The 23,640-nt window shown below is 40.6% G+C and overlaps 2 protein-coding genes across 9 annotated transcripts in view; one reads left to right on the top strand and one right to left on the bottom strand.

Moving 5' to 3' along the window:
- The window catches only part of CNOT1 (CCR4-NOT transcription complex subunit 1), a 64,967-nt gene extending 46,107 nt beyond the window's left edge, over positions 1 to 18,860 (top strand). For 4 of the 7 annotated variants that reach the window (XM_081119664.1, XM_081119662.1, XM_081119663.1 and 1 more), the window contains exons 31-49: positions 1,091 to 1,387; positions 2,022 to 2,162; positions 2,259 to 2,363; positions 2,935 to 3,054; positions 3,816 to 4,007; positions 4,564 to 4,706; positions 5,673 to 5,781; positions 5,881 to 6,050; positions 6,740 to 6,992; positions 9,195 to 9,443; positions 10,440 to 10,603; positions 10,793 to 10,910; positions 11,806 to 11,907; positions 13,823 to 13,996; positions 14,915 to 15,064; positions 15,867 to 16,047; positions 17,247 to 17,379; positions 18,198 to 18,332; positions 18,513 to 18,860. In XM_081119664.1, the coding sequence (XP_080975790.1) occupies positions 1,091 to 1,387; positions 2,022 to 2,162; positions 2,259 to 2,363; positions 2,935 to 3,054; positions 3,816 to 4,007; positions 4,564 to 4,706; positions 5,673 to 5,781; positions 5,881 to 6,050; positions 6,740 to 6,992; positions 9,195 to 9,443; positions 10,440 to 10,603; positions 10,793 to 10,910; positions 11,806 to 11,907; positions 13,823 to 13,996; positions 14,915 to 15,064; positions 15,867 to 16,047; positions 17,247 to 17,379; positions 18,198 to 18,332; positions 18,513 to 18,591 (3,015 nt within the window). In that variant the 3' untranslated portion in view covers positions 18,592 to 18,860. The remainder of the gene's footprint in view (positions 1 to 1,090; positions 1,388 to 2,021; positions 2,163 to 2,258; positions 2,364 to 2,934; positions 3,055 to 3,815; positions 4,008 to 4,563; positions 4,707 to 5,672; positions 5,782 to 5,880; positions 6,051 to 6,739; positions 6,993 to 9,194; positions 9,444 to 10,439; positions 10,604 to 10,792; positions 10,911 to 11,805; positions 11,908 to 13,822; positions 13,997 to 14,914; positions 15,065 to 15,866; positions 16,048 to 17,246; positions 17,380 to 18,197; positions 18,333 to 18,512) is intronic. The other 3 variants (XM_081119666.1, XM_081119667.1, XM_081119665.1) reach the window with 1 other exon arrangement.
- A 138-nt stretch (positions 18,861 to 18,998) lies between these two features.
- On the bottom strand, positions 18,999 to 23,149 carry SETD6 (SET domain containing 6, protein lysine methyltransferase). Of its 2 annotated transcripts, XM_081119668.1 has the most exons (9): positions 23,043 to 23,149; positions 22,722 to 22,820; positions 22,506 to 22,650; positions 22,288 to 22,429; positions 21,982 to 22,176; positions 21,739 to 21,859; positions 21,088 to 21,268; positions 20,810 to 20,952; positions 19,000 to 20,690 (listed from the first exon to the last, which is right to left on the bottom strand). In XM_081119668.1, exons 1-9 carry the CDS (start codon positions 23,067 to 23,069, stop codon positions 20,385 to 20,387), a joined length of 1,359 nt encoding a protein of 452 aa, XP_080975794.1. In that variant the 5' UTR covers positions 23,070 to 23,149; the 3' UTR covers positions 19,000 to 20,384. The 2 variants fall into 2 exon arrangements, with proteins under 2 accessions (XP_080975795.1, XP_080975794.1); XM_081119669.1 differs by lacking the exons at positions 22,506 to 22,650; positions 23,043 to 23,149 and having other exon boundaries at positions 18,999 to 20,690; positions 22,722 to 22,729.
- Between the last annotated feature and the right edge of the window lie 491 nt (positions 23,150 to 23,640).

The raw sequence follows: 23,640 nt of genomic DNA, 5'->3' as shown, positions 1-23,640 counted from the left end.
TGATTATTTTCTCTCTGTTGTTATGCTTAACATTTGTTTAGTTTATAATCATATAGTTGGAGTTTTCAGGGTCTTTGCTTTTTAGAAACTGAAAATGTTCACAATATTAATTCATTGAACTTTCAGATTTAAAGGACTTGAACCCATTTTAAAGAGATCATTTTAACCCTGTCTTTCTTTTTTTCTATAGAGGTGGCACTTAGTTTTTGAAGGAAAAATTCTAGATCTAGAAATTGTGATTCCCCTTTATATTACTCCCAGTAATCTGAATGGTTTTGTGTTCATCATGACTATTTAAATTTTTTTTTTACAAGTTCAGTAAGTTAAAGAGACTGAGTGAGTATTAGGGCAGTTTCTACCAGAGAAAAGATTGGAAAGGATCTTTTAAGTAAAGCAAAGGCTTTAGGGTATAATGATATAAAAAAATGCTTGCTATTCTGAGGAATTATTTGTAGCAATAAAAGTTGTTGTAGAAATCATTTTCTTTGTAAACTTGATTCTTTTTCCATTTTCCCAAGCTACTAAAGAAGTTATTTTATATACATATATATACACACACACACACAAATACATACATACGTACATTTTTATTGATTTCACAGAGAGGAAGAGAGAGAGAGAGAAACATCAATGATGAGTCATTGATCAGGTGCCTCCTGCACGCCCCCTGCTGAGGATTGAGCCCGAATCCGGGGCATGTGCCCTGACTGGGAACCAAACCGCCACCTCCTGGATCCTACAGTCTGTGCTCAACTGTTGAGACACACCAGCCGGGCAAGAAGTTACTTTTTAAAAGGGGACTTGAGTCACATACTTGAACTAAGCAAGTAATACATCTTGTAATGAACCACAGAACTTTTTAAAAATGAAAGATGTGTTGCTGTGAACCACAACGTGTGCTGAAGACTGACTTCTCTCTTTTGGTAGCCCAACTTCTGATTCCTGAGCTGTTCACTGATTAATTTAAAGTAGAAATTGGTAGTTAATGGTTAATCTGAAGTAATTCCAAAATCATGGGTAGGATTACTGATAGAAATTGGGGTGTCTTATTTAAATAAGTGGTTGACTTAACTTGTTCTTCTCCACCCAGATTCCCTTGTTTCAGGCCCATCCACAGTTGAAGCAGTGTGTGCGCCAAGCTATTGAACGGGCTGTCCAGGAGTTGGTCCATCCTGTGGTGGATCGATCAATTAAGATTGCCATGACTACTTGTGAACAAATAGTCAGGAAGGATTTTGCCCTTGATTCTGAGGAATCTCGAATGCGAATAGCAGCTCATCACATGATGCGTAACTTGACAGCTGGAATGGCTATGATTACTTGCAGGGAACCTTTGCTCATGAGCATATCCACCAACCTGAAAAACAGTTTTGCCTCAGCTCTTCGTGTAAGTTGATTGTTTCTGTGCTGTAGTACAAAACTGCTGCTTGTCTAAGTTTCTTTTCTTTACATTTCTACTTTAATAGTAACCGTATTTGTTTGATGTCTTCCTCATAGATTGTAAATTCTGTGGGGTGAAGCATCATTTTTTGTTTACTATTGTATCTTCAACACAGTTTTTGGCAGATAATATTTATTGCTCTAAAGAAATAAAGGCTTTTAAGAAAATGCATAAGTTAATAATCTTGATTCAGTTTACCATGACTTTAAATTAAAGCACTTGGAGTAGAGCAGTGCAAGTAAAGTGACTTCGTTTGTACCTACATACAGCACAAGTGACTCAGTTATTAATTTTGGGTCTCAGATGTTATAGTTATAATGCTTTTGTTTACTGCTCTTCTGTTTTCATACTGTTTACCGTCTTTGCAACTACCTGGTAAGATGTTTCGGATCAGTGGTATTTTTATCTTACAGATAAAGAGGATTGTTAGACTATTTTGTGGTCGTAGCTAGTAAGTCAAGTAAAGTTCGAACTTTTAAATTCATATGTCTAGCAAGCACTGTATTTTCTGTTACCCTGTGTGTCTGTCTTATCTATCTGAAAACTTGAAATATTTTTCTTTCATCTCTCCTCCTAATAGACTGCATCCCCACAGCAAAGGGAAATGATGGATCAGGCAGCTGCTCAGTTAGCTCAGGACAATTGTGAATTAGCTTGCTGTTTTATTCAGAAGACTGCAGTAGAAAAAGCAGGCCCCGAGATGGACAAGAGATTAGCAACTGTAAGTGTTTAGCATTTGCCTTTTAAGGATTTTTCTTTTTTATGTTTAAGGAAGTGCCACATAACAAGAACCTCAGTGACTTTTTCTTATTTGCAGGAATTTGAGCTGAGAAAACATGCTAGGCAAGAAGGGCGGAGGTACTGTGATCCTGTTGTGTTAACATACCAAGCTGAGCGGATGCCAGAGCAAATCAGGCTGAAAGTGAGAATCGGGGGCTGTGTCTCTCCCTGCCCCATCTTTATTTCCTTTCTGTTCTTGTTTAAACTCCTCACCAGGACTAGGACAGTGGGGTTAAATGTTATTTTAGAGAAAATATCTCACCTCAGTAGAATTTTACTTAAAGGCTACCTGTGGATAAGATGTAGGCATAGCTTAGATGTGTCCCAACTTGGCCTTCCCTTTGGGTACTTGTGTTTTTATTGCCAGTTGCTTATTGGTGACAAGAATATGGTGAAAAACCTGATCATTTTAAAAACAGCTCCTTGGAGAATTGCCGTGGTATGGTCCTATTTGAGGCATTTTCCAGTGGAAAACTTAATGAGTTTATAAATGAGGGTGTCTGATAGAATTCAGGGAAATGGGAAAAACACTGTCTGTGTGTTTGTGGTGTGCATGCACATGCATACTCAGTCATGCTATAACATATGTTAATGACTCCTGTGTCCCTTCTCAGAACCCCTGTGCTTACTTCCATGCAAACTTGCCACTTTCAAAAAATTTTTTTCTTTGCTTGTGAAGAGGATCCTGTCAAAATAGGTTTTTTTCTTCCAAGGTTGGTGGTGTGGACCCAAAGCAGTTGGCTGTTTATGAAGAATTTGCACGCAATGTGCCTGGTTTCTTGCCTACGAATGATTTAAGTCAGCCCACGGGATTTTTAGCTCAACCGATGAAGGTAAATACTTGACTTGGATTAAATTGAGTTTTACAGTTTGAGTGTTTTTGTCTAATCTGTTAATTAAAGGGGAAAAAATGATCCAGTTTTTGTTGAGTTTAAGTATTGCCTGTATCAGACCAGTGGGATTTTTTTAATATCTATGAGGTTGATTTATCTTTCATGTTTGGCCTAATTAGAGGAATTTACATGGTTTCCCTGTTTTTTCATGTAAAGATTTAAAAAAAAAAAAAAAAATTTAAATTGTTATTTTCTGAAAAGTTAAAATTTTAGGGGGTAACATTTTCCCCTGAACCCTTTGAACATACGTTGCTGACCTTGATGTCCCAATCACTCTTACAAAGACATTATCCTGTGTGACCATGGTCTAACCACTGAAATCAGAAAGGTAATACTAACATGTTAATATCATCTAATTCTTAGACTCCATTCAGGTTTAACAAAGTGTCCTGATACTTTTAAAAGATATATATGTTTTTATTGATTTTAGGGAAGAAGGGAGAGAAACATTGATTGGTTGCCTCCTGTATTTACCCTGACCGGGGATTGAATGGGCAAGCTAGGTATGTGCCCTGACTGGAAATCAAACATGCCACTTTTTGGTGCACAGGATGACGTTCAACCAACTGAGCCACACCAGCCAGTGTGCCCCTCCATGTTTTGATGATAAAAAAAAAAAAAAAACTTCAGTTGCTACATGTGCCAGTGAAAAATCTTTAAAATGTTTCTCTCTTTTTCAATTGTTTCCTTCTCTAAAACAGCAAGCTTGGGCAACAGATGATGTAGCTCAAATTTATGATAAGTGCATTACAGAACTAGAGCAGCACCTACATGCCATCCCACCAACTTTGGCCATGAACCCTCAAGCTCAGGCCCTTAGAAGTCTTTTGGAGGTTGTAGTATTATCTCGAAACTCCCGGGACGCCATAGCTGCTCTTGGATTGCTCCAGAAGGTTAGTTCTAAAACTTTTATTACTTTGAGAAGAAACTAGGCTTGTAAACATCCAGAGACCTGCATTATTATCATTTAAGTTACATTTAAGATTTTAAAAGTTAATAAAAAGCAAATACTGTTCTGTAATAAGCAGATGGTCTTTCTCCAGAATAGAATATAGTCATGGCAGTTAAAAATAGTAAAGGGTGAATTCTTTTTAAGGCACAATTTCCTGGAAATACGATTATTCAAGAAACTTTAAAAGATAGCCCTTTGAGGGACACATTGATCCAAGTATTTGAGCAGTGGGGGTATAAGGTAGGTGGAGACCATTGGATTTTGACTAGGGACAGTGGAGCCTTATATGACAGTGAAGAACAAGAGTGTGAGCATAAACCAGATAAAACTTAGAGAGTATGTGTGTTAGGTAAGTGAAAAGGACTTTGTTGAGTGGAAAGATTGTTAACTCCACTGCCAGGTACCTTGTAGTTTGCATTAAGGTTTGGTTTTTGGCTTTGATAGTTGGGCTGAGTACTATATTTTCCATGGTTCTGAACCCTTTTTTCCTGCCATAGGCTGTAGAGGGCTTACTAGATGCCACAAGTGGTGCTGATGCTGACCTGCTGCTGCGCTACAGGGAATGCCACCTCTTGGTCTTGAAGGCTCTTCAAGATGGCCGGGCATATGGGTCTCCATGGTGTAACAAACAGATTACAAGGTCAGTAGCCATCTTAGAAGAGTCGTATTTTATTGGACTGCCTTCTGATATATATGGCGCTCTTTAGGTATAGAGGTTTTCCTTTAATTTGGAAGGTAAATGGGACATTTGGAATTTCTAATTCTGAGTAGTGAGAATTGTGAATAATTGTCCTTTTGCCATTTGGTGCCTATGACAGATACAGAAAGCCAACCAGTACTTGCTTTGGGGAATAAATTGTAGACCATTGTTTTTTTTGTTTTTTTGTTTTTAATATGTCTTTTGATTTCCGAGAGAGGAAGGGAGAGAGACAGAGAAAGAGAGAAATAGAAACACCAGTGATGAGTCATTGATCGGCTGCCTCTTGCACTGGGGATTATGCCTGCAACCCGGGCATGTGCCCTGACCGGGAATCGAACCTCAATCTCCTGGGTCATAGGTCGAGGCTCAAACACTGAGCCACACTGGCTGGGCTAGACCATTGATATTACAAGGATTCATTGATTGTATAGCAGTGGTGTTCATACATAAATATTTTAATGTCTTAAATGGAATGATTTGGTTTGTTTAAAATATGTTTTTATTGATCTTTTTTTTAAGGGGGGTGTGTGTTGGGGGGAGAAACATCTGTTGGCTGCTTCCTGCCTGTCTCCTGCTGGGGATTGAGCCTGCAACCCCAGCATGTGCCCTGACCGGGAATGAAACTGGCGACCTTTTGGTACATGGGGTGATGCCCAGCCGAGCCGCACAGGACAGGGCTGGAATGCTTTGTTTTCTAGGCTTTGAAAGCAAAGCTTGTGTTTTAACACTGGGCTGTCTGTCCCACGTTATTACTGGCTATTTTGAATCTTGGATACTGATTGCAGTTGGTTTTCAGGGCATCCTTGATTTGGAACAAGTTATCATTTGAATAAAATGGGCTCTTTAGTTTACTTGATGCAGTTTTGGCTAAGCCTATATGAATAAAGAAATACTGCCTTTTTCTAGGTGCCTAATTGAATGTCGGGATGAATATAAATATAATGTCGAGGCAGTGGAGTTGCTAATTCGCAATCATTTGGTTAATATGCAGCAGTATGATCTTCACCTAGCTCAGGTATGGAAGAAGTTTACTTAAACAGGAGAAGGGGCTCTGGTAGTTGGGAAGTGTGTTTGCTGTAACTGTTGTCTTATATTGTGCTTTCTGTGTTGCCAGTCAATGGAGAATGGTTTAAACTACATGGCTGTTGCATTTGCTATGCAATTGGTAAAAATCCTGCTGGTGGATGAGAGGAGTGTTGCCCATATTACTGAGGCAGATCTGTTCCACACCATTGAAACCCTCATGAGAATTAACGCCCACTCCAGAGGCAATGCTCCAGAAGGGTGAGGATGGAATGCCCGGGATCATGTGTGTTCAGCACCCTAAGAAAGAGCTTCAGAAATGAGTGTGCAGACTTACTAACATCACCTACTGTGACTGCTTTACCTACAACATACGGGAAGCTTGAGAGAGGCCGAATATTGTCCTTGAATTATGAAAGCTTAACTAACTGCCAGGCCTTCTTGCCATAGAGCAGTACATACAATATTAATATTAGACTTGGTGTCAGAGTCCTTTGTTTCATTAAGTCCTGGCTCTGCCACTTAAAATCTGTCTGGCTTTAGGCAAGTTGATTTACTCTAAGCCTGTTTCTTATAAAAACTGGAAATAATATCTCAAAGGGCTTTTGAGAATTAAGATAAATAATACAAATCATGCTATATAGTAGGTACTCAGTGAACGTCATATAGTAGGTATGCAGTGAATACTCGTTGACAGTGAACATCAGCTCCATTTCAACGGGCACTGTTTTTTGGTCAAGACCTGGCTTAACTAAGTTCAGTCATTTGCATATTGTGTCCACCTGATTCTACAGAAATAAAGAGATCAAGGATAGTTTTGTTTAAATATGGAAATAGTAAAGTGATCATCACTCTTGTGGTTTCTACTAAATAAGCAAGTTGTCCAGCTGTATGTCTGTGAAATCACAACCATGAGTAGACTGATTTTCACTCTGGATTTATTGTACTAGATTGCCCCAGCTGATGGAAGTAGTGCGATCCAACTATGAAGCAATGATTGATCGTGCTCATGGAGGCCCTAACTTTATGATGCATTCTGGGATCTCTCAAGCCTCAGAGTATGATGATCCTCCAGGCCTGAGGGAGAAGGCAGAGTATCTTCTGAGGGAATGGGTGAATCTCTACCACTCAGCAGCAGCTGGCCGTGACAGTACCAAAGCTTTCTCTGCGTTTGTTGGACAGGTAGAGCTTTTGGAAAGAAAGGTGCTTTTTATTCAACATAAGTAGGGTGTGATACCTCCAATATTAAAGCTCAGTATTACGTACCTGTGGTCAGACAGTTACCTCCATACTCATGTAAACCAAAAATGTCATCATTACCCTGTTAAATTGATACAGCTTATTTGTTTCATCATTGGACACTAAACAGTAAAGTCAGCATTCTACCCTTTAATTCTATTTATCCCATTTCAATTGTCACAGCTACAAAGTATAGTGGATCAGGTAATGAGTGATGAAATTGTTAGTCATATATATAGTAACGTTACTAGCTTGATAATCAGTGATGGGATTATGGGCCAATAAGTAAAGTTCTTGTAATAGCCCATGTTTAAAAAATAAAGTAAAATACAACAAAACAAAAAACTTAGTTAAATGGTAGAGCTTTTTATTGTATTTTTTAGAGTAGCCTACTTATCTAAAACTGATTAGCTTGTTCTTTTTCGGAAATAGTTTCAAGTATTTTCATTCAATTTGATCTAAATTGAACTTTGAGTTGAGTGTTAGGAAACAAGTCTGTAGCTAAAAACTAGGTTTGGCAGTAATATTTGTGAACAGGATGAACAGGAAATATTGTAGGGAGAGAGCCATAGTATCATTTAGCAGTCTGTTTTTGATCCTCATTGGCTACTTTCAGCCACTATGGAGGGATTCAGACCCATTAATCAGTGTGTCCTAATCATGTTACTTGGCTGGCAAGAGTGGTACCTTTTTCCTGAACTGGCCTTAGAATTCCTTTAGTAGAACTCTTGTAATGTTTGTTCTGGGAGATATAATCTGCTTATTTCTGCAGATTTGCCATTTCTTCAAACTGAGACCAAAGCTTATATTTGCATCATAGAAAGATTACAGATTAGATCTATCAAATAAATGACAATTGAATGTGGAAGAGCTGATTTGAATTTTAGGAGATAGAAATTGGATTTACTTTTCTAGATGAGTGTTACTTAGTAAATCATGCTCAGTAACTCTCTCCCCTTAAAGAATCCAGGAAATTACAAAACATACCTATTGAAAAGCTGTTACTGCAGGTTTATAGATTGATTTCTGATTTGGATGGAAGAATTTTGAATTAATTGGGTTTTGTGATCACCGGTATGTCATGGGTATGGATGTGGCATCTGTCTCAGCTCTTCCTGCTGGCTTATTAGCTCTCATTTCTTTTCTCCATTTGTAAAAGATAATGTATTATACTTTCCTATTCTCTTTTGAGAATTCTTTCTTATGCTCCATCTTGATTATAGCTGTCTGTCCTATTTCCTCTCCCCTGTTAATTTTTCAGATTTCAATGTACGAGAAAGTCCCTTTGCTGGCCTTCTGTCTTGGCTAGGGCACATGATTGTCAATTCAGCTGTTTTATTGCTTATCAAGAGATAATTCAAGTTTCCAAGATAACAGTCAAGTGTTTATTCTGGGCTTGGTTTCTCTGTTTAGTAAGCACTGACCTCCTCCCTCTGCTGTCTTAATACTTGTCTTCTCTTCTTTCGTACTAGCCAAATAACTTCTCTGCTGCTTCATTTCCAGATCATATGTCATAAAATTTGTGCTTTATTCTTTTTTGAAAAAATAAACTTGCCCTTTTCACTTTATTTTAACTTAATTTACATTAAAATGGCTTTAATGTACATTAAAATAAGTAGATACTGTCTGCAGGTATTTTCATTATACAATTTATTGCTTGATTAATTACTTACATAATTATTTATACAAATTATTATTTAATGTTCCTGATGAAGCTACTTGGAATTTCAAAAACTTTTGGTTAAGTCAACTGGAAGCAATTATCTTCTGTGAGAAAGTAAAATATATATAATGTCATCTCCTTGGAGGAAATATACATTGGAGAGAATGTCTTAATATTACTTTTAGTGAGTTACCGAAAGTTGGTTTAATTTGCATAGTTAATTTTCCAAATTATTTGGCTATGGACTGCTGTTCAAAATTGCCATGTTGTTATCTCTTTTCTCAGTTTCTATCTTCTCTGTCCTCCATTAAACTTAAAACTGGAGCAATTCTGTCATGGGTCCTTAACGGCCAAGTCATTTTCATGGCAGCTTTTTTACAAAGTAAAAATTAGAAATGTGACAATAGAAATAAGTGAAAGAATATTTCTTATGTGTAAAAATTAAAAAGTTTATTTTGTGTGTATTATCTCATTGTGTCTTTATGTTTTTGTTCTCTTGGTAGATGCACCAGCAAGGAATCCTGAAGACTGATGACCTCATAACAAGGTTCTTTCGTCTCTGTACTGAAATGTGTGTTGAAATCAGTTACCGTGCTCAGGCTGAACAGCAGCACAATCCTGCTGCTAATCCCACCATGATCCGAGCCAAGTGCTATCACAACCTGGATGCCTTTGTCCGACTCATTGCACTGCTAGTGAAACACTCAGGGGAGGCCACCAACACTGTCACGAAGATTAATCTGCTGAACAAGGTCTGCAATCCTTTCTTGCCTCATTCTTGGTACACTTGAAGCCTGCACCAGTGGTTCTAAAACCTCAGGGCTCAACTCTTTTCCAAAACATGTTGTAGCATCCCCTTTTCTGTATTGAAATTAAATTTATAGATAACATGCAAACATAATCACCAAGTTTTAAAAGAGGAATATGACGCTTTAACAAAAGACCCTGAAAAAATCATAACGTATTTCAGTATGTTAATGTTAGGTAATGCTAACTAAAAGCTATTTAGTTAGTATGAGATTTGAATGAGATGGCTAGATATGTTCACTATGTAAAACAAATGGTAAACAAATTGGTAACTCAGATACCGTGGGAGACATTAGTTATTGTCTTGATTTTTCTGAAAAGGAACAAAGTACGGTTTTCTTATTTATACAGTGGAATTCTTAGAAATTTGAGTAGTAAAATAGTGCAGAAATGAACTTAAGAGTTTGGTCTTGGGTTATCATAATCAAATAGGTTATCATAACCAAGTAAGTTAGAATCCTCACTGTTAAGTGGCAAAGTCAAGTGGGAGCACAGACAGTTTTTGTATAAGAAATGCAGGTCATTGCTGCAGCCTAACAGTTTCCCTATTCCCTCTCTACTAAGTGACAAAAGAACTATAAACCATTTGCCTCTTACCAACTTCACGTCAGACCAGAAAAATTAGGTTGTTATGATGAAATATGATGTTCCATGCTAATTTCTAGAGCTTTACAGAAGTCACTTGGCATTTGTGGAGAGTACACATGTCTGGTGGAAGGGTATTGAAATTCAAAGAAAAAACACAAAACCCTGCAGGCCGAATCAAATCAATGTATGGCACCTTTGGCTCTCAGCATATAATTTTATATTCAAATAGTATATGTCCTTTCCTCTTAACATGGGGCTTAAGAATGCAAGGTAAAAAAAAAAAAAGCATGACTATAGAGAGTGGTAAATGTATTATCTTCATGATTTAAAGCTCTCACCTGTGTGTTCTATAGGTCCTTGGTATAGTAGTGGGAGTTCTCCTACAGGATCATGATGTTCGGCAAAGTGAATTTCAGCAGCTTCCCTACCATCGAATTTTCATCATGCTGCTCTTGGAACTCAATGCACCTGAGCATGTATTGGAAACCATTAATTTCCAGACACTTACAGCTTTCTGGTGAGTAGTGTTCAATTTAATAGATTCCTGGTAAAGATTGCTATTTTAGTATACTAAAATTTGAGAAGTGGAGCAGGCATTCTGCTTATGGGTTTTAGGCATGTTTATTCATAACACAGCTTGTCTACTTATATTCGTGTGTTCACTGTAAGTTAGACTGTGCTTCTGACAAAGGTTTTCTTCTTTCAGCAATACATTCCACATCTTGAGGCCTACCAAAGCTCCTGGCTTTGTGTATGCCTGGCTTGAATTGATCTCCCATCGGATATTTATTGCAAGAATGCTGGCACATACGCCACAGCAGAAGGTGTGGCTGCAGTTTATCTCCTACAGATGAAGACTGTAACTACCTGGGGCTTATTAGTACTTTTAGTCACTTAGTAGTAGTAATTACACTTCCAAGCTTCCCTGGGAATTCTTCTATTTAATATAGAGTCAAGTCAAGGAGAGTACTTGACTGCCTTTTCTGCCTGAGTTATTCCTCCGATTATGATATTGCATCTCCCGAGTCTGTTGTGAGCTGCCTATGTCAGTCTCTTAAGGGCTTTTAAAATGAAGTTGAAAGTTTGGACCACCTCTGTAGACATCTGTATAAAAACTCTGGGTAATGGAGCTATGGAACTTGCCAGTTTCTCAGGTTGCCACTCTAAATGCTAAAGGCTTTCACATTCAAAATTGGGGACCACTTGTCACTGTATTGGAAGAAATTTACATTTAATAAAATTACCCCAAGAATGAACTTAATTAGGGAGGGGTGCGCATGGCAAGTTTGGCTAATAGAAGATTTAAGTAAACTAGATAAGGTTATTTGCCAGGAGTTGAGGAGTTGGCTGTGGGGAAAGAAATGATTTAGACCTAGGACTTAATTAAAAGAAGGAATTAAGAAACAGACCTAGTTGTCAGTTTCTCAATTGTCTAAGTGTTTTGTGTCTGTCTGAAATTTCCTCATGTTCCTCTCCTGTTCTGTAAATTTTGCTATAGGCAGAAGGACCTACATGTCCTGGAATTTCTGGAGTCAGCTTGTTTCTCACTACCTCCATAATTATGCTTATTCCTTTTTAATTCCAATCAGTCTTTAAGAGAGGCACTTCCATCAGTTTTCTCTAGTTATATTAATATGAAGAAATCACAGTGTAGCCAATTGAATAACTTTTTTGGTGGCAGAATAGCAGCTAAGACTTATACACATTTCTTTCTTTCAGGGATGGCCTATGTATGCACAGCTACTGATTGATTTATTCAAATATTTAGCACCTTTCCTTAGAAATGTGGAACTCACCAAACCTATGCAAATCCTCTACAAGGTAATTAATTTGGAGTTGTAGATTAAAAATAATTAAAACGTAACACTTAAAAACTTTAAAAATACCACACAACTGGGAATATGAGGCCTAATACTTGTTTATTATAAAGCTTTTAAAGTATGACATATATAAGGAAAGTGCAGAACAAACATTTGGATAACCATCACCGGATCATAAAGGTAATTTCTGTGTTCAACTTTGATATACTACCAGTTTTACAAAATGTGTGTACCACTTAACTCTTCCAGCAACATATTAGAGTTACTCTTCTCATTCCTGGTATATTGTCTGGTTTTCCTTTTAGCCAGTTGTGCAGTAGGATCTCTTTGTAGATTTAATTTGCATTTCCTTGAATTCTTAATAATACTGAGCCTTTCAATCTATAAACATGTATATCTCCATATAGTTAGGTCTTTAATTTTACTCTGAAGTACTGTGTACTTTACAGCATAAATGTTTTGAACATCTTTCCTTAGACTTATTCCTACATATTTCATGTTTCTTGTGGAATTGTAAGAGATATCTTTTTAAAATTCTCATTTGTTGGTAGCATATGGAAATAAAATTGATTTTGTATATCTGCCTTGTATCCAGCCACCTTGCTAAATTTCCATTTTCTAAGATCTTATCTGTATATTTTTTGGAGAGGGGTGTATTCTGTGTACATAATTATTTCATCTACCTGTAACAGGTTTTTAATTTGCTTTCCTTTTTCTTATTGTACTCGCTAGTACTAGCAGGACAGTGTTGAATAGAAGATAGTGATAATGGCATAATTGTTTATAATGATCTTGGGGAAAGCTTTCAGTAATTTACTATTAAGTATAATGTTTTTGTAAATCTATATTATTATTTGTATTATAGATACCATTATCTGATTAAGGAAGTGTCCTTCTATTTATAATTTGCTGAGTTTCTAAATCATTAAATAGATATTAATTTTATTGAATTTTTTTTTTTGGCATTCAGGATTATATAAATTTTTTCCTGTTAATGTTGTAATTTCATTAATTTTCAAATGTTTGAACCACCACTGCATTCCTGGACCATTTGGTCATGATATATAACTGACTTTTCTCTCATTTAGGATTTTTTTTCATGTCAGGTTTTGGTATTAGCGGTATGATAGTCTAATTGAGAGTGGAAAATGTTCTCTGTATTCATAAGATCGTGGAAGTAGTGTTAATTTTTTTCTTAAATACTCATAAGGATTTGCCAGTAAAGCCATCTGGTCCTGGAGTTTCTTTGTGGGAAGGATTTTAACAAAATATTTAATTTCTTTATTATAAAGGACTATTCAGATTTTGTTTTGGTTTGATAAATCACATTTTTCAATTTTGTATATTTTACCTGAATTATCAAATTTATTAGCAAGTGATTAAGATTCTCTATTTTTCATGTCTGTAGTGGTGGTCATTTTTCATTCCTGATATTGGTATTGTGTTTTCTCTATCACCCTGGGTAGGGTTTACTTTTAATCATCTTTTCAAAGAACCAGCTTCTTTGATTATTACCTACGCACCCCTATTTCAGTACTTTTAAAAAAAAAAAATCAATTGATTTTTGCTCTTTTTCCTCTTTCTTTGGTTTTAATCCGCTGTTCTTTTTCTAGCTTCTGAAGATAAAAGCTTACTTACATCTTTGTGTTTGTGTTTGTTTTGGTCCCATCTCTTCTGGCATATGTATTTAAGGTTATAGACTCCTGACACCTAGCTTTTCTTAATTTCCAGATGTAAATATTTTGATAAATAACTTGTGATGTTACTGTTACAGCTAATTAAAGCTTGTAACTAAGTTATTGAAGTGTATACTTTTGCATTTTTTACTTGAGTTAAAAATCATAATAATAAAACTATTACTCCTGTTTTCTTAGTATAGAATCAGCAAATGATTTTCTTTTTTTAAAAAAAAATAGGGCACTTTAAGAGTGCTGCTGGTTCTTCTGCATGATTTCCCGGAGTTCCTTTGTGATTACCATTATGGATTCTGTGATGTGATTCCACCTAATTGTATCCAGTTAAGAAATCTGATCCTGAGTGCCTTCCCAAGAAACATGAGGCTCCCGGACCCATTCACTCCTAATTTGAAGGTAAAGTTTCAAACAGCTCAAGGAAAAGAATTAATGATGTCTTAATATTTTAGTTCTTTTTCTGGTAAGTAGGTGCCAGGCCAGTCATTTGCTAGGTGACCCCACAGCACAGAATTGCAGAACAAACAGACCTTTGTAATGCCCACATTTCATAGGTGTTTTGTTTAAATTGTTGATGTAAGGAACAAAAGGAACCGCTTAAAATCACACCACCGTGGCATGGGTACTGTCATTTTTATCTATTTTCTACTTCTCCTTGCCCCCTTTCCACATGAAATTTTTCCAAGTAGCAAGTATGCTGTCTGTTCTGCTGGGGCATCTTTTCCAAGACTAGGGCTTTTGGTGATTGAGTACTCTAATTCTGTACTCTTGAAATCCAATTCTGTACTTTTTTGCAAGTCCTGGGAAAAAAAGTTAGTGGTGCAAGTTAGACTGCTCCACAAGAAGTATACCTAACCTATTAATTTTAGAAATATCATTTAATTTTATATATAAATTCTTCTAAACATTGATAAAAAGTAGCAGCTCTTCTCCTTTTAAAAAGAAATTTTTTTAATCCTCAACTGAGGATATTTTTTCCATTGATTTCTAGAGAGTGGAAAGGAAGGAGGAAGGGAGGGAAAGAGAAACATTGATGTGAGAGAAACACATCAATTGGTTGCCTCCTGCATGCGCCCGAATCAGGGCTGGGAAGCCTGCAACCTGAGGTATATGCCTTTGACTGGCAGTCGAACCTGCTACCCTTAGGTCCTTGGGCCAGTACTAACCACTGAACAAAACGAGCCAGGGCAGCAGCTCTACTCTTTTAAGACATTTATAATGTGTATAGTTTTAGAAAAACAATTTTAGCACTTCGTAGGATAGATACAATTAACTCTTACAAATGCTCTGGTTGATTCTTGTATTTGTTTGTGGCAGGTGGATATGTTGAGTGAAATTAACATTGCACCACGGATTCTCACCAATTTTACTGGAGTGATGCCACCTCAGTTCAAAAAGGATTTGGATTCCTATCTTAAAACTCGGTCACCAGTCACTTTTCTATCTGATTTGCGCAGCAACCTACAGGTTAATTGGTTTGGCTTAACTCTGTCATAGAAAGCACTTTATATGCATAGTCCTTATGTGTGGCCTGTTTGGGAGTTAGTCTTTTCAACTTGATTAAAAGATTGTAATACATACTGTCATTTCTTTTTTTCTTTAATATCTGTTGAGTTTATTTGGGGTGAGATTGGTTAATAAAATTATATCGGTTTCAGGTGTACAGTTCTGTAATACATCATCTGTATATTGTATGTTCACCACCCAAGTCATTTCTAATGGTTGGGTGAGATTAACTAGATTATACATTTTACTAGTTCACCTTATCAGCGACACAAAGCTGTAACCTTGGAAGAGGCAACCAGGGAATGAAATGGACTGATTTTCTGTAAGAATAGACTGCTAGTAACTATTCCTGGCCAGTACTCTTAAGAGTTCTCTAAAGAAATGGTTTAGTTTGCTGTATAGAAAATGATTTCAAGTTGTATTATCTTTCTACACCAAGGAGAAATCACATTTCCCCTCTCCAGATATTTTCTATAATTGAGATAGTGCATATTGACTTTATAAACTTTACTTTTATGTTGGTACCTGTTAAAGCTTTGGTTTCCCAAGGGAAATGTTGGTTGTTGTTGACACAGCCACCACCTGTGGGCAGCTGTTTGTTAAATGACCTCAACAAACTCAAGGAAATTTATCTAAAATTTAAATTACAAAGAATGTTGAAAGCAGTTCAGCTTTTCTATGAAGGCATAAAAAGGGTTTAGATACTAATGCCCAGATCAGCCCTCTGAGAAATAATTCAGGAGCTTTGTTTTGTTCATTTTAGGTGTCCAATGAGCCTGGCAATCGCTACAACCTTCAGCTCATCAATGCACTGGTGCTCTATGTCGGGACTCAGGCCATTGCGCACATTCACAACAAGGGCAGCACACCCTCAATGAGCACCATCACCCACTCGGCTCACATGGACATATTCCAGAACCTGGCTGTAGACTTGGACACTGAAGGTGAGCGAAGCCAGCCAGTTCTCAGAGTCCAGTTCTCTATACCTTAAGCCATAGCCCAGTCATAAATACATTGGAGAAAGAATGTTCTGTCAATGTTTATGGGCCTGCCCGGTTCTTTTATTTTTAATTGGACAGTATTCGCTCAATGCAGAAAAGTATAAAGGAAAGAATCATTCAGAATCCTTACCACATGTGACTGCAGTATTTTTTAGTGTGAAAAAGAAACATTCCTTTTATTAGCCTCTCAAAAATAGGCTTACGTTACATTGTTTTTGTTAGCCTGCCTTTTCCTCAGAACTTACTGGTGCCTATTTGGCAGGCAGCATGTTAATATTAGGTGTATAAACTGTAATGAATGGGACTTGACTTGCTCTGCAAAAAGCTCACAGTATAATTCCTACTGTATGTTTCATCTTGCCTGGTTGAACTGCATTTTCTTTTGTGTTTCTATATTCTTATGTAATATAGACCCTAGTAAGTGCTGGCCAGGTGCCTGCCTACTTTTAACTGCTATGAATTTTTGAGACGCCAATCTTCAGTATGTATATACTGCTGGCCTATTTGTAGAAGGGATTTGAGTCAGCTTAAAATCAAAATTTAACAGAATTGAGTGTCATTATGTTCAAGGCCTAGCAAAAAATAGAGGGTAGCCTTTAGGGACACGTTAAAGCTCACTGTGATAGCCCTACAAACACGAGTAATATCAAGCAGAGCGAGACAACCAAACCCAGTTAATATTTATTCCAATATAGTTTAAACTAGTGGTTCTCAAAGTGGTCTGAGAACCCTCAGTGGGAGTTCAGAACTATTTTCATAATATCTTGGCTTTTTGTGTTTGTTGTTTTTTAGCTCTCATTTTGTAATGAGCAGACAGTTGTTTTCCAGAAGCTACATGAAATGTAATACTGGAACAGATTGGACATGGACAGAAATGAGAATCCAGCTGTCTTGTATTAAGCGACATTAAAGAGATTAGTGAAATGTGAAAACAGAGACACACTTCACTTAAGTTTTTTTGGAAAATACTTTTTAATGTGGAAATACTGAAAACCCACAGAAATGAAAAACTCTTGGGGACCTCAGAATAATTTGAAAGCTTGTAATAGCAGAAATCCAAATCCTAGCCAGTCAGAATGATTTGTTGTCTTATCTTGGTCTTATAGAGCAAGTCCTCACTAAACTGTTTTCTTGATTTCTAGGTCGGTATCTCTTCTTAAATGCCATTGCAAATCAGCTGCGGTACCCAAATAGCCACACTCACTACTTCAGCTGCACCATGCTGTACCTTTTTGCCGAGGCCAACACTGAAGCTATCCAAGAACAGATCACAAGGTAAGGGAGAAACCTGTTTTTCAGATGCTTCTAAGTTGTGCCTCTTCCCCTTTATTATGAATTCTCTGTGTTTGTCTCCTGTGCATTGAACACGATGTTCATTGAGCCTGGTTCGTAGGATCATACTTGGGTGTTCCTGACAATAGTTAGGAATCTCTTTTGCTTAGACTATGTATAGTTCTGGAGATTGTGAGATGGGCAGATTGTAGTGAGAGAGGTATATACATATACTTTAAAAACTGGGCCAGACTTTTTAAACTTGCCTCTTTACCTAATGGTAGTTTGTGGGTATTAGATAACAGTATTCCTTAGATTTTTGTACCAAAAATTAACTAGTGATAATGTTCTATCGTGTGATTTATAAAGCTGAAGTAAGCTCCCTTGTACTTAAAACTGTGTTCTTGTGCTTTATTATTTTTTTGGTAAATTTAGAAACACAGGTAAAAGATACTAATATTTAAGCCAATACTAATTGCATTCAGGATTAGAATGTTTATTTCTTTTGATTGAATACATCCTTTAAGTGATTACTTTTTTGCACCATGTAATCTGATACTGTCCTTACTTCACCTTAACTTACTCTTTTAGGCTCAGTAATGGGAATGGGTGAGATTCAAACCCAGGTTTTCTAATTCCAGAATCCACCTGCACTAACCACGCTGTATAGAGATTAACCTACTTGTCTTTAGTAAAGCTTGCAACTTTTGCATGTAGTTTAATAGTCAGGGAGAAGAGTTGGGGGAAAGGGAAAGTAATGGAGCAGTGGTCCTGAATTGTGTTTCTCGGTGTGTTAACTAACTTACTCTCCCCTTCTCTAGGGTTCTCTTGGAACGGTTGATTGTAAATAGGCCACATCCATGGGGTCTACTTATTACCTTCATTGAGCTGATTAAAAATCCAGCGTTTAAGTTCTGGAACCATGAGTTTGTACACTGTGCCCCAGAAATTGAAAAGTAAGTTAAAAGTAAAATTTTAATTGTCTAAGAATGAGATAGGAAAATGAGACTCATTTGATGGCTTCAGCCTGGGTGGGTGGTGAAGAAGGCAGTAGTTAGTTGCCAAAGCTAATGAGACACAAAGTAATGTCAGGCCTGAAGTTTTCTCACAAACTTGTAACTCTCTCCCTTCTTCAGGTTATTCCAGTCCGTGGCACAGTGCTGCATGGGACAGAAGCAGGCTCAGCAAGTAATGGAAGGGACAGGTGCCAGTTAGACAGAACTGCATTTCTGTTGTAAATGTTTCAGCCTGGATGTCCCACAGCACCAAGTTTATAAACTGGCTGAGGAACCCTTTCAGCTCTTCCTGACTTTCCCAGCCCTTTGGTTCTCGGGTATCTGCCCCAATTACTGTTTGGGTCAGCTTCCTGTCTATGTGGGCACGTTCCAAAGTTTAAATGCATTTTTTTTGACTCTTGGCCAAAATTTAGAAAATGCTGTGAATATCATTTTGAACTTGTGTAAATATATGACAGAGAAAACTTTTGTCTGGAACTTCTTGGGTTTGTGCAAAATGTATCCAAGGCATATATACAAACCGGTACCTGCCCAGGGACATAGCTCCCATGTCTTCCTGACATTCCTGGTGTCCCAAAGCAGTAGCAAAAAAACCAGTTTAAGTATTATGGAACTTAATTTTTAATGTGGACAGGGGACCTTGAAAATCACAAAGTTGTTAAAAAATGATGTGACAGAATTTAGTATGCCAGGGAACAGCTCCCAAATGATGCCACAGGGTTTTGCTCTGTCCCTTTCCTAAGTTGAAAGCTGACTGCTGGAGAGCGTCATTTTCTTATTTCTACTGAAGAAGATGCTCTTTTTGTAAAAGGGAAACAAGACCAGGCCTAAAGCTCTCCCATCTCTCCTGATAGTTGTAAACTGAGGAAAGGGAACCAATAGTATGAATTTCCCTCGCCCTTTATCCCAGGCTAAGTTGAACAACAAAAAAGTCAAAAGGACCAATATAGCCCCTTTTGTAAGGATTTTAAGTGTTCTGTAAATGTATTGGTCCAGTGTTGTACTTTGTAGCCTTCCTAGTTCCTGGGCTTTAGCTCCCCTACTTCCTGTATGTGTATGCATACTGTAGTCAATGCAAACATTAAAGTCATGACCTAAGTGCGAGTCCACTGTGCCTTTTCTCAGGAGCAGCAGCCAGTGCTGACAGGAGGAAGTGGACAGCCCACCCTTCCAAAGCCCGGGGCCTTTGGCAACCACTAGCTTCTTGCTGAAAGGTAGATTTTGCCCCCTAATTTAGAACATGTTTGGCATGTTCAAACAAGCAAGAAAGTGGGTTTTTTTTAGTGTTTCTTCCTGTTCATTTTCAACAGTAGAAAGTTGTTAAAGCAGGTTTCTGTGTTTAAACAATTAATGCCCTTTATTAAAAGAAAGGAATAAGTATATGTATAAAACTTACCCCCTTACACCTTACACTTTTAATGGCCGTCAAGTTTTATGGCCAGAGAGAACAAAAAGGACCAAGATTAAATAACAGAAAATCTTACATGGAGTGGGCTTAAATGTCATTGGTCTTATGGTTTCTTCCCTGAGGGTGAGCTGTGCCATCGAGAGCAAACTTCAGACTGCTGAGGAATTTGTAACAAATGGCTGAGTGCCAGTGACATAGCTTATTAAATCCTCTAACAGGAAACAGTCTGCGTTGTTAAACACAAGACTGTAAGACTTTACTATCAGTCACATTTCTGCTAACCTTGAGAACAAAACAGCTATAATGTGTGTTGGTTTAAAAAAAATTTAAATGGCAATAACTGGAAAAAAAAAGTGTGCTGGTCTTGGTCACAGCAGTGATTCCCAAGTCTGCTGTTCCTAATCCCTAAACATGTCCCCTTACCTCAGAGTTCATCCTAGCACGCCTTTGCTCTTTTTCCTTTTGGTGTTTAATAAGAAAAAAGTAAAAAATCCAAATTTTCCTCCTCTTCAAGCATCAGTGACTATCAGCTTAGAATAAAGTCCTTCTCGTGGATGGATGTTCCTTCAGGGAACCCGCTTAGCTTAAGCTGTCAGTTCCAACAGCTGGTGTAAGATCATCTTCTGACCATATCGAACCTGTAAGGCCTGTTGCTCCCTCCAGCTGAGTTTGGTGTAGATCTCCTTATTACTGAGTAAATCTTGCTCAGTTTTTAAATCTGTGGCATAGTTTTGCAGGGTCAACAGAACACTGTCCCGAAGCAGCTTTCTCCATGATCCTCTGAGCCTGGGGATGTTTGTGATGGTCAGGCTGTCCTCTTCCCTTGTATCATCTCCCGGTCCATCCTGGTCTCTGCACTCTCTGAACTCCTCGGCAGACATGCACAACACCTAGGAGCAACCATGGGGCCCTTGAATCACTCAGGGATCCTATTCCCTCCATTCCTGGCTCTTTAGCTCCAGATATGTTGGCTGCTTTCAGCATTAAATGGTTCTTTGGGGCCCTCTACCTTGAGTGTGGTGGTCAATTCCTCTTCAGTCAGCACCTCTTCCCTCCCAATCACAAAGGCTCCCTCTTCCCCTACCATCTCCAATTTGCATAAGTAATCCCAGCGTTCATACAGCAGGAGCCTTTCAGCTTCAACTTTCGTCCCTGTAGATAGAAAATAGTGTGAAGCCCCTCGGTGTGTCAAAGAGTTCACTTTTTAGTCTACTCCCTAGTCTACGCAAAGCACCTGGGGCAGGGATAGAGGCACATCGCGTGTCCAAGATTGAGTCAGATACTCACCCTGTAATGCTGCCTCACGAACTGTCACCATCTGAATGTCAGCTGTGTCATCCGTGTTGTCAGGGTATGGTTCAACAAAACCATACATATGAATCAGCTGCCAATTAGCCATTTGCCCGTAAGTGTTGAAAATCTCATGGCCTTTAGGAATGGGCTGAGTAGCCACCATCCGAAGACAATCCTGGAGTGGAAGGAAGAAGCTGGGGCCAGCCCCTTCCCAGACCAGCCCCAGGATCACTCCCCTCTTAAGAAGACCCTCCAGCAGGTATAGTTCAGCGGTGGGAGATGGGACTGACTTATACCCACCAATAGTAACTTCCCACCTGGTAAACAGAATTGATATAGTCAGGACTGTTATCTTACACCGACCTGCTGCCCACATTGGTTCCCTGGCACTGGGCAGAACCACCAACCTCCATCAAATAAATGATGGTAGTCACATTCATCAGAGGGTTAACGACAACTCTGAGATGTTCTGTGCGCAAACTGTTTCACTGGAATATGCACATGAACACATACAGGAGGAGCTAACTTCACCTACTCCTCAGGACGAAGAAAGGAGCCCATTTAGACCAACTGCCAGGCAGGCATAAATGACAGGCGCTGGTTTGGGTCGTGCCCAATCAGCGCACATGGGAGGGGCCCACTCACTGGAGAGTATTCTAGATTGGCATTGTGCTTGCATAAGTGGTTTAGTATGTCTGCAGCAGGCACCATCAAAGGGGGGTTTGGCTCCTTTTCTTCCTCATCTTCCTCCAATGGTTCCTGAAAGCTGCCAGAGAGAACTTGGCTAAAGCCCAGTGTGGAGTGAGGCTGGGGGTGGGGTTCACGGTTCTTTTCCCCTCTCGTCTCAACAGTTCTAAAGAAAAGGGTCCTTCGGGGCTGTTCACTGACCTATAGGCCATCACGAGAGCCACGAGCTGGTGGTAGAGTTCCAGGGAGCGGACCCCGGGGCTGAAAAGGTCGGGGTGGGCTTCCATGAAGGGCAGCACGATGGCATAGTACTCGCTGCGGATGTTGGCCAGATCCTTCTCCACGGCCTCAGGTACCCCTGTCCCCTGCAGCAGCCGCCGGCGCTGCTCCTCCGGCCTGCAGTGAAACCCCACGTTCCCTTCACACACCCTGCTGGGACTAGTGTTGGGAGGCGGCCCTGTCCCCGGGCCAGCGTGGCGGGGGCCAGGCTGCAGCGCGCGCTCTCACCAGAACATAGGGTGCTCCAAGCGGCCCAGGTCCGGCCAGAGCGCAAAATAGGGCCTCCAGGGTGAGGCCGGGGCCTGCAGCTCGTGGAGCAGCGCCAGGAGCAGCGGCACCCAGCCCGACTGGCTCTGCAGTTGGTCTCGCTCTGCGGGAAACAAGGGTGAGAGCCCCGGCGCGGCCCGCGGGCCCGCCTCGGGACCCCACCCCGGCCGCATGCCCACCTCGCTCCAGCAGGCCGCTGATCGCGCAGGTGTGCTGCGACAGGAGCGCGGCCCGCGGCACCGCGAACAGCAGCTCCCCGGGCTGCACGCTCTCCCGGGCCACCATGCCGTAGCCGGCCACCGTGCCCTGCCGGCTCACCGTCACCTACAGGGGAGCAGCGGGTCAGAGCCGGCCCGCGCCGCGCCTTCCTCCGCCTCCCGCCCCACCCCGCTCACCTTGGGACTCAGCTCCAGCCCCACGCGACTGCACCAGCTCAGGAAGCCGGCCACTGGGTCCGGGTCCAGGTCGTCGCCGCCGCCCACAGGCCCGGCCACCTAGGACAACAGCGCACTGGGGAGGCCCGGCCCGGGAGAGCTCTCCGGGGGCGGGGATACGGCGGCGCGCGGAGGGGCTCCGGGTGGGGGAGGGGACCGAGAGCCGAAAGTGCCCTGCGGGAGCGAGGCGCTCAGGAGACCCCCGCGCCGGACGGACTGCGGGTGGAGCAGCGCGGGCGCGGCGGGCTGAGGCGGGCCCCGAGCCGGCCGCCCGCGACCTACCCGCCTGCGCTTCGCCTGCGTCGCCATGGTCCCAGCGTGTGCGGCCCCTTCCGTCCGTCCGTCCGTCCGTCAGTCAGGTCGCGCCGCGCTTCCGGCGCCCGGGCCACACCTCCAGGCGGAGCTGTGGGGGCGGGGCCCGCGTGTCCGCCCCGCCCCACGGGCCACGTGAGCGCGGGTCGGAGGCGGCGCGGAAGACGACTAGGGGTTCGCACTTGGTGCGCTCAGCCCGCTTGGGGACCCCCTCCCCTAAGGGTGAGTTTAGCAAACGTGCGCTCGGGCGCAGGAAGACGTGTCTCTGCGCCACCTCGAGCCTGGGGCCGAGCTGGACACACCCTCCCTCGGGGTACACGTCCGAGCGAAGGGAAAAACGCGTTTTCCGCCTGCGAAGCCGAGGGCCTCGCTGCTGCGGCCGTGAGCGCACCCGGTGGCCCCCGCCCGCCTTCCCCCTCGGACCCCTCGTTAGCTGCGGTCACCTTCCAGGTTTACCTGCTCGGTTGGAGCAGTTTGCGCGCGCGCGTGCGTGTGGCGTGGGAAGGGCGCACAGAACTAGAATCGACTCCCTCTGCCGTCCTAGTATATCCCCGTTTCATTGTCTGCA

This window comes from Miniopterus schreibersii, assembly GCF_964146895.1.
Source record: "Miniopterus schreibersii genome assembly, chromosome: 18".
Classification (NCBI taxonomy): Eukaryota; Metazoa; Chordata; class Mammalia; order Chiroptera; family Miniopteridae; genus Miniopterus; species Miniopterus schreibersii.
The sequence above is the reverse complement of the archived record's forward strand: the minus strand, read 5'-3'. Positions and strand labels throughout refer to the sequence as shown.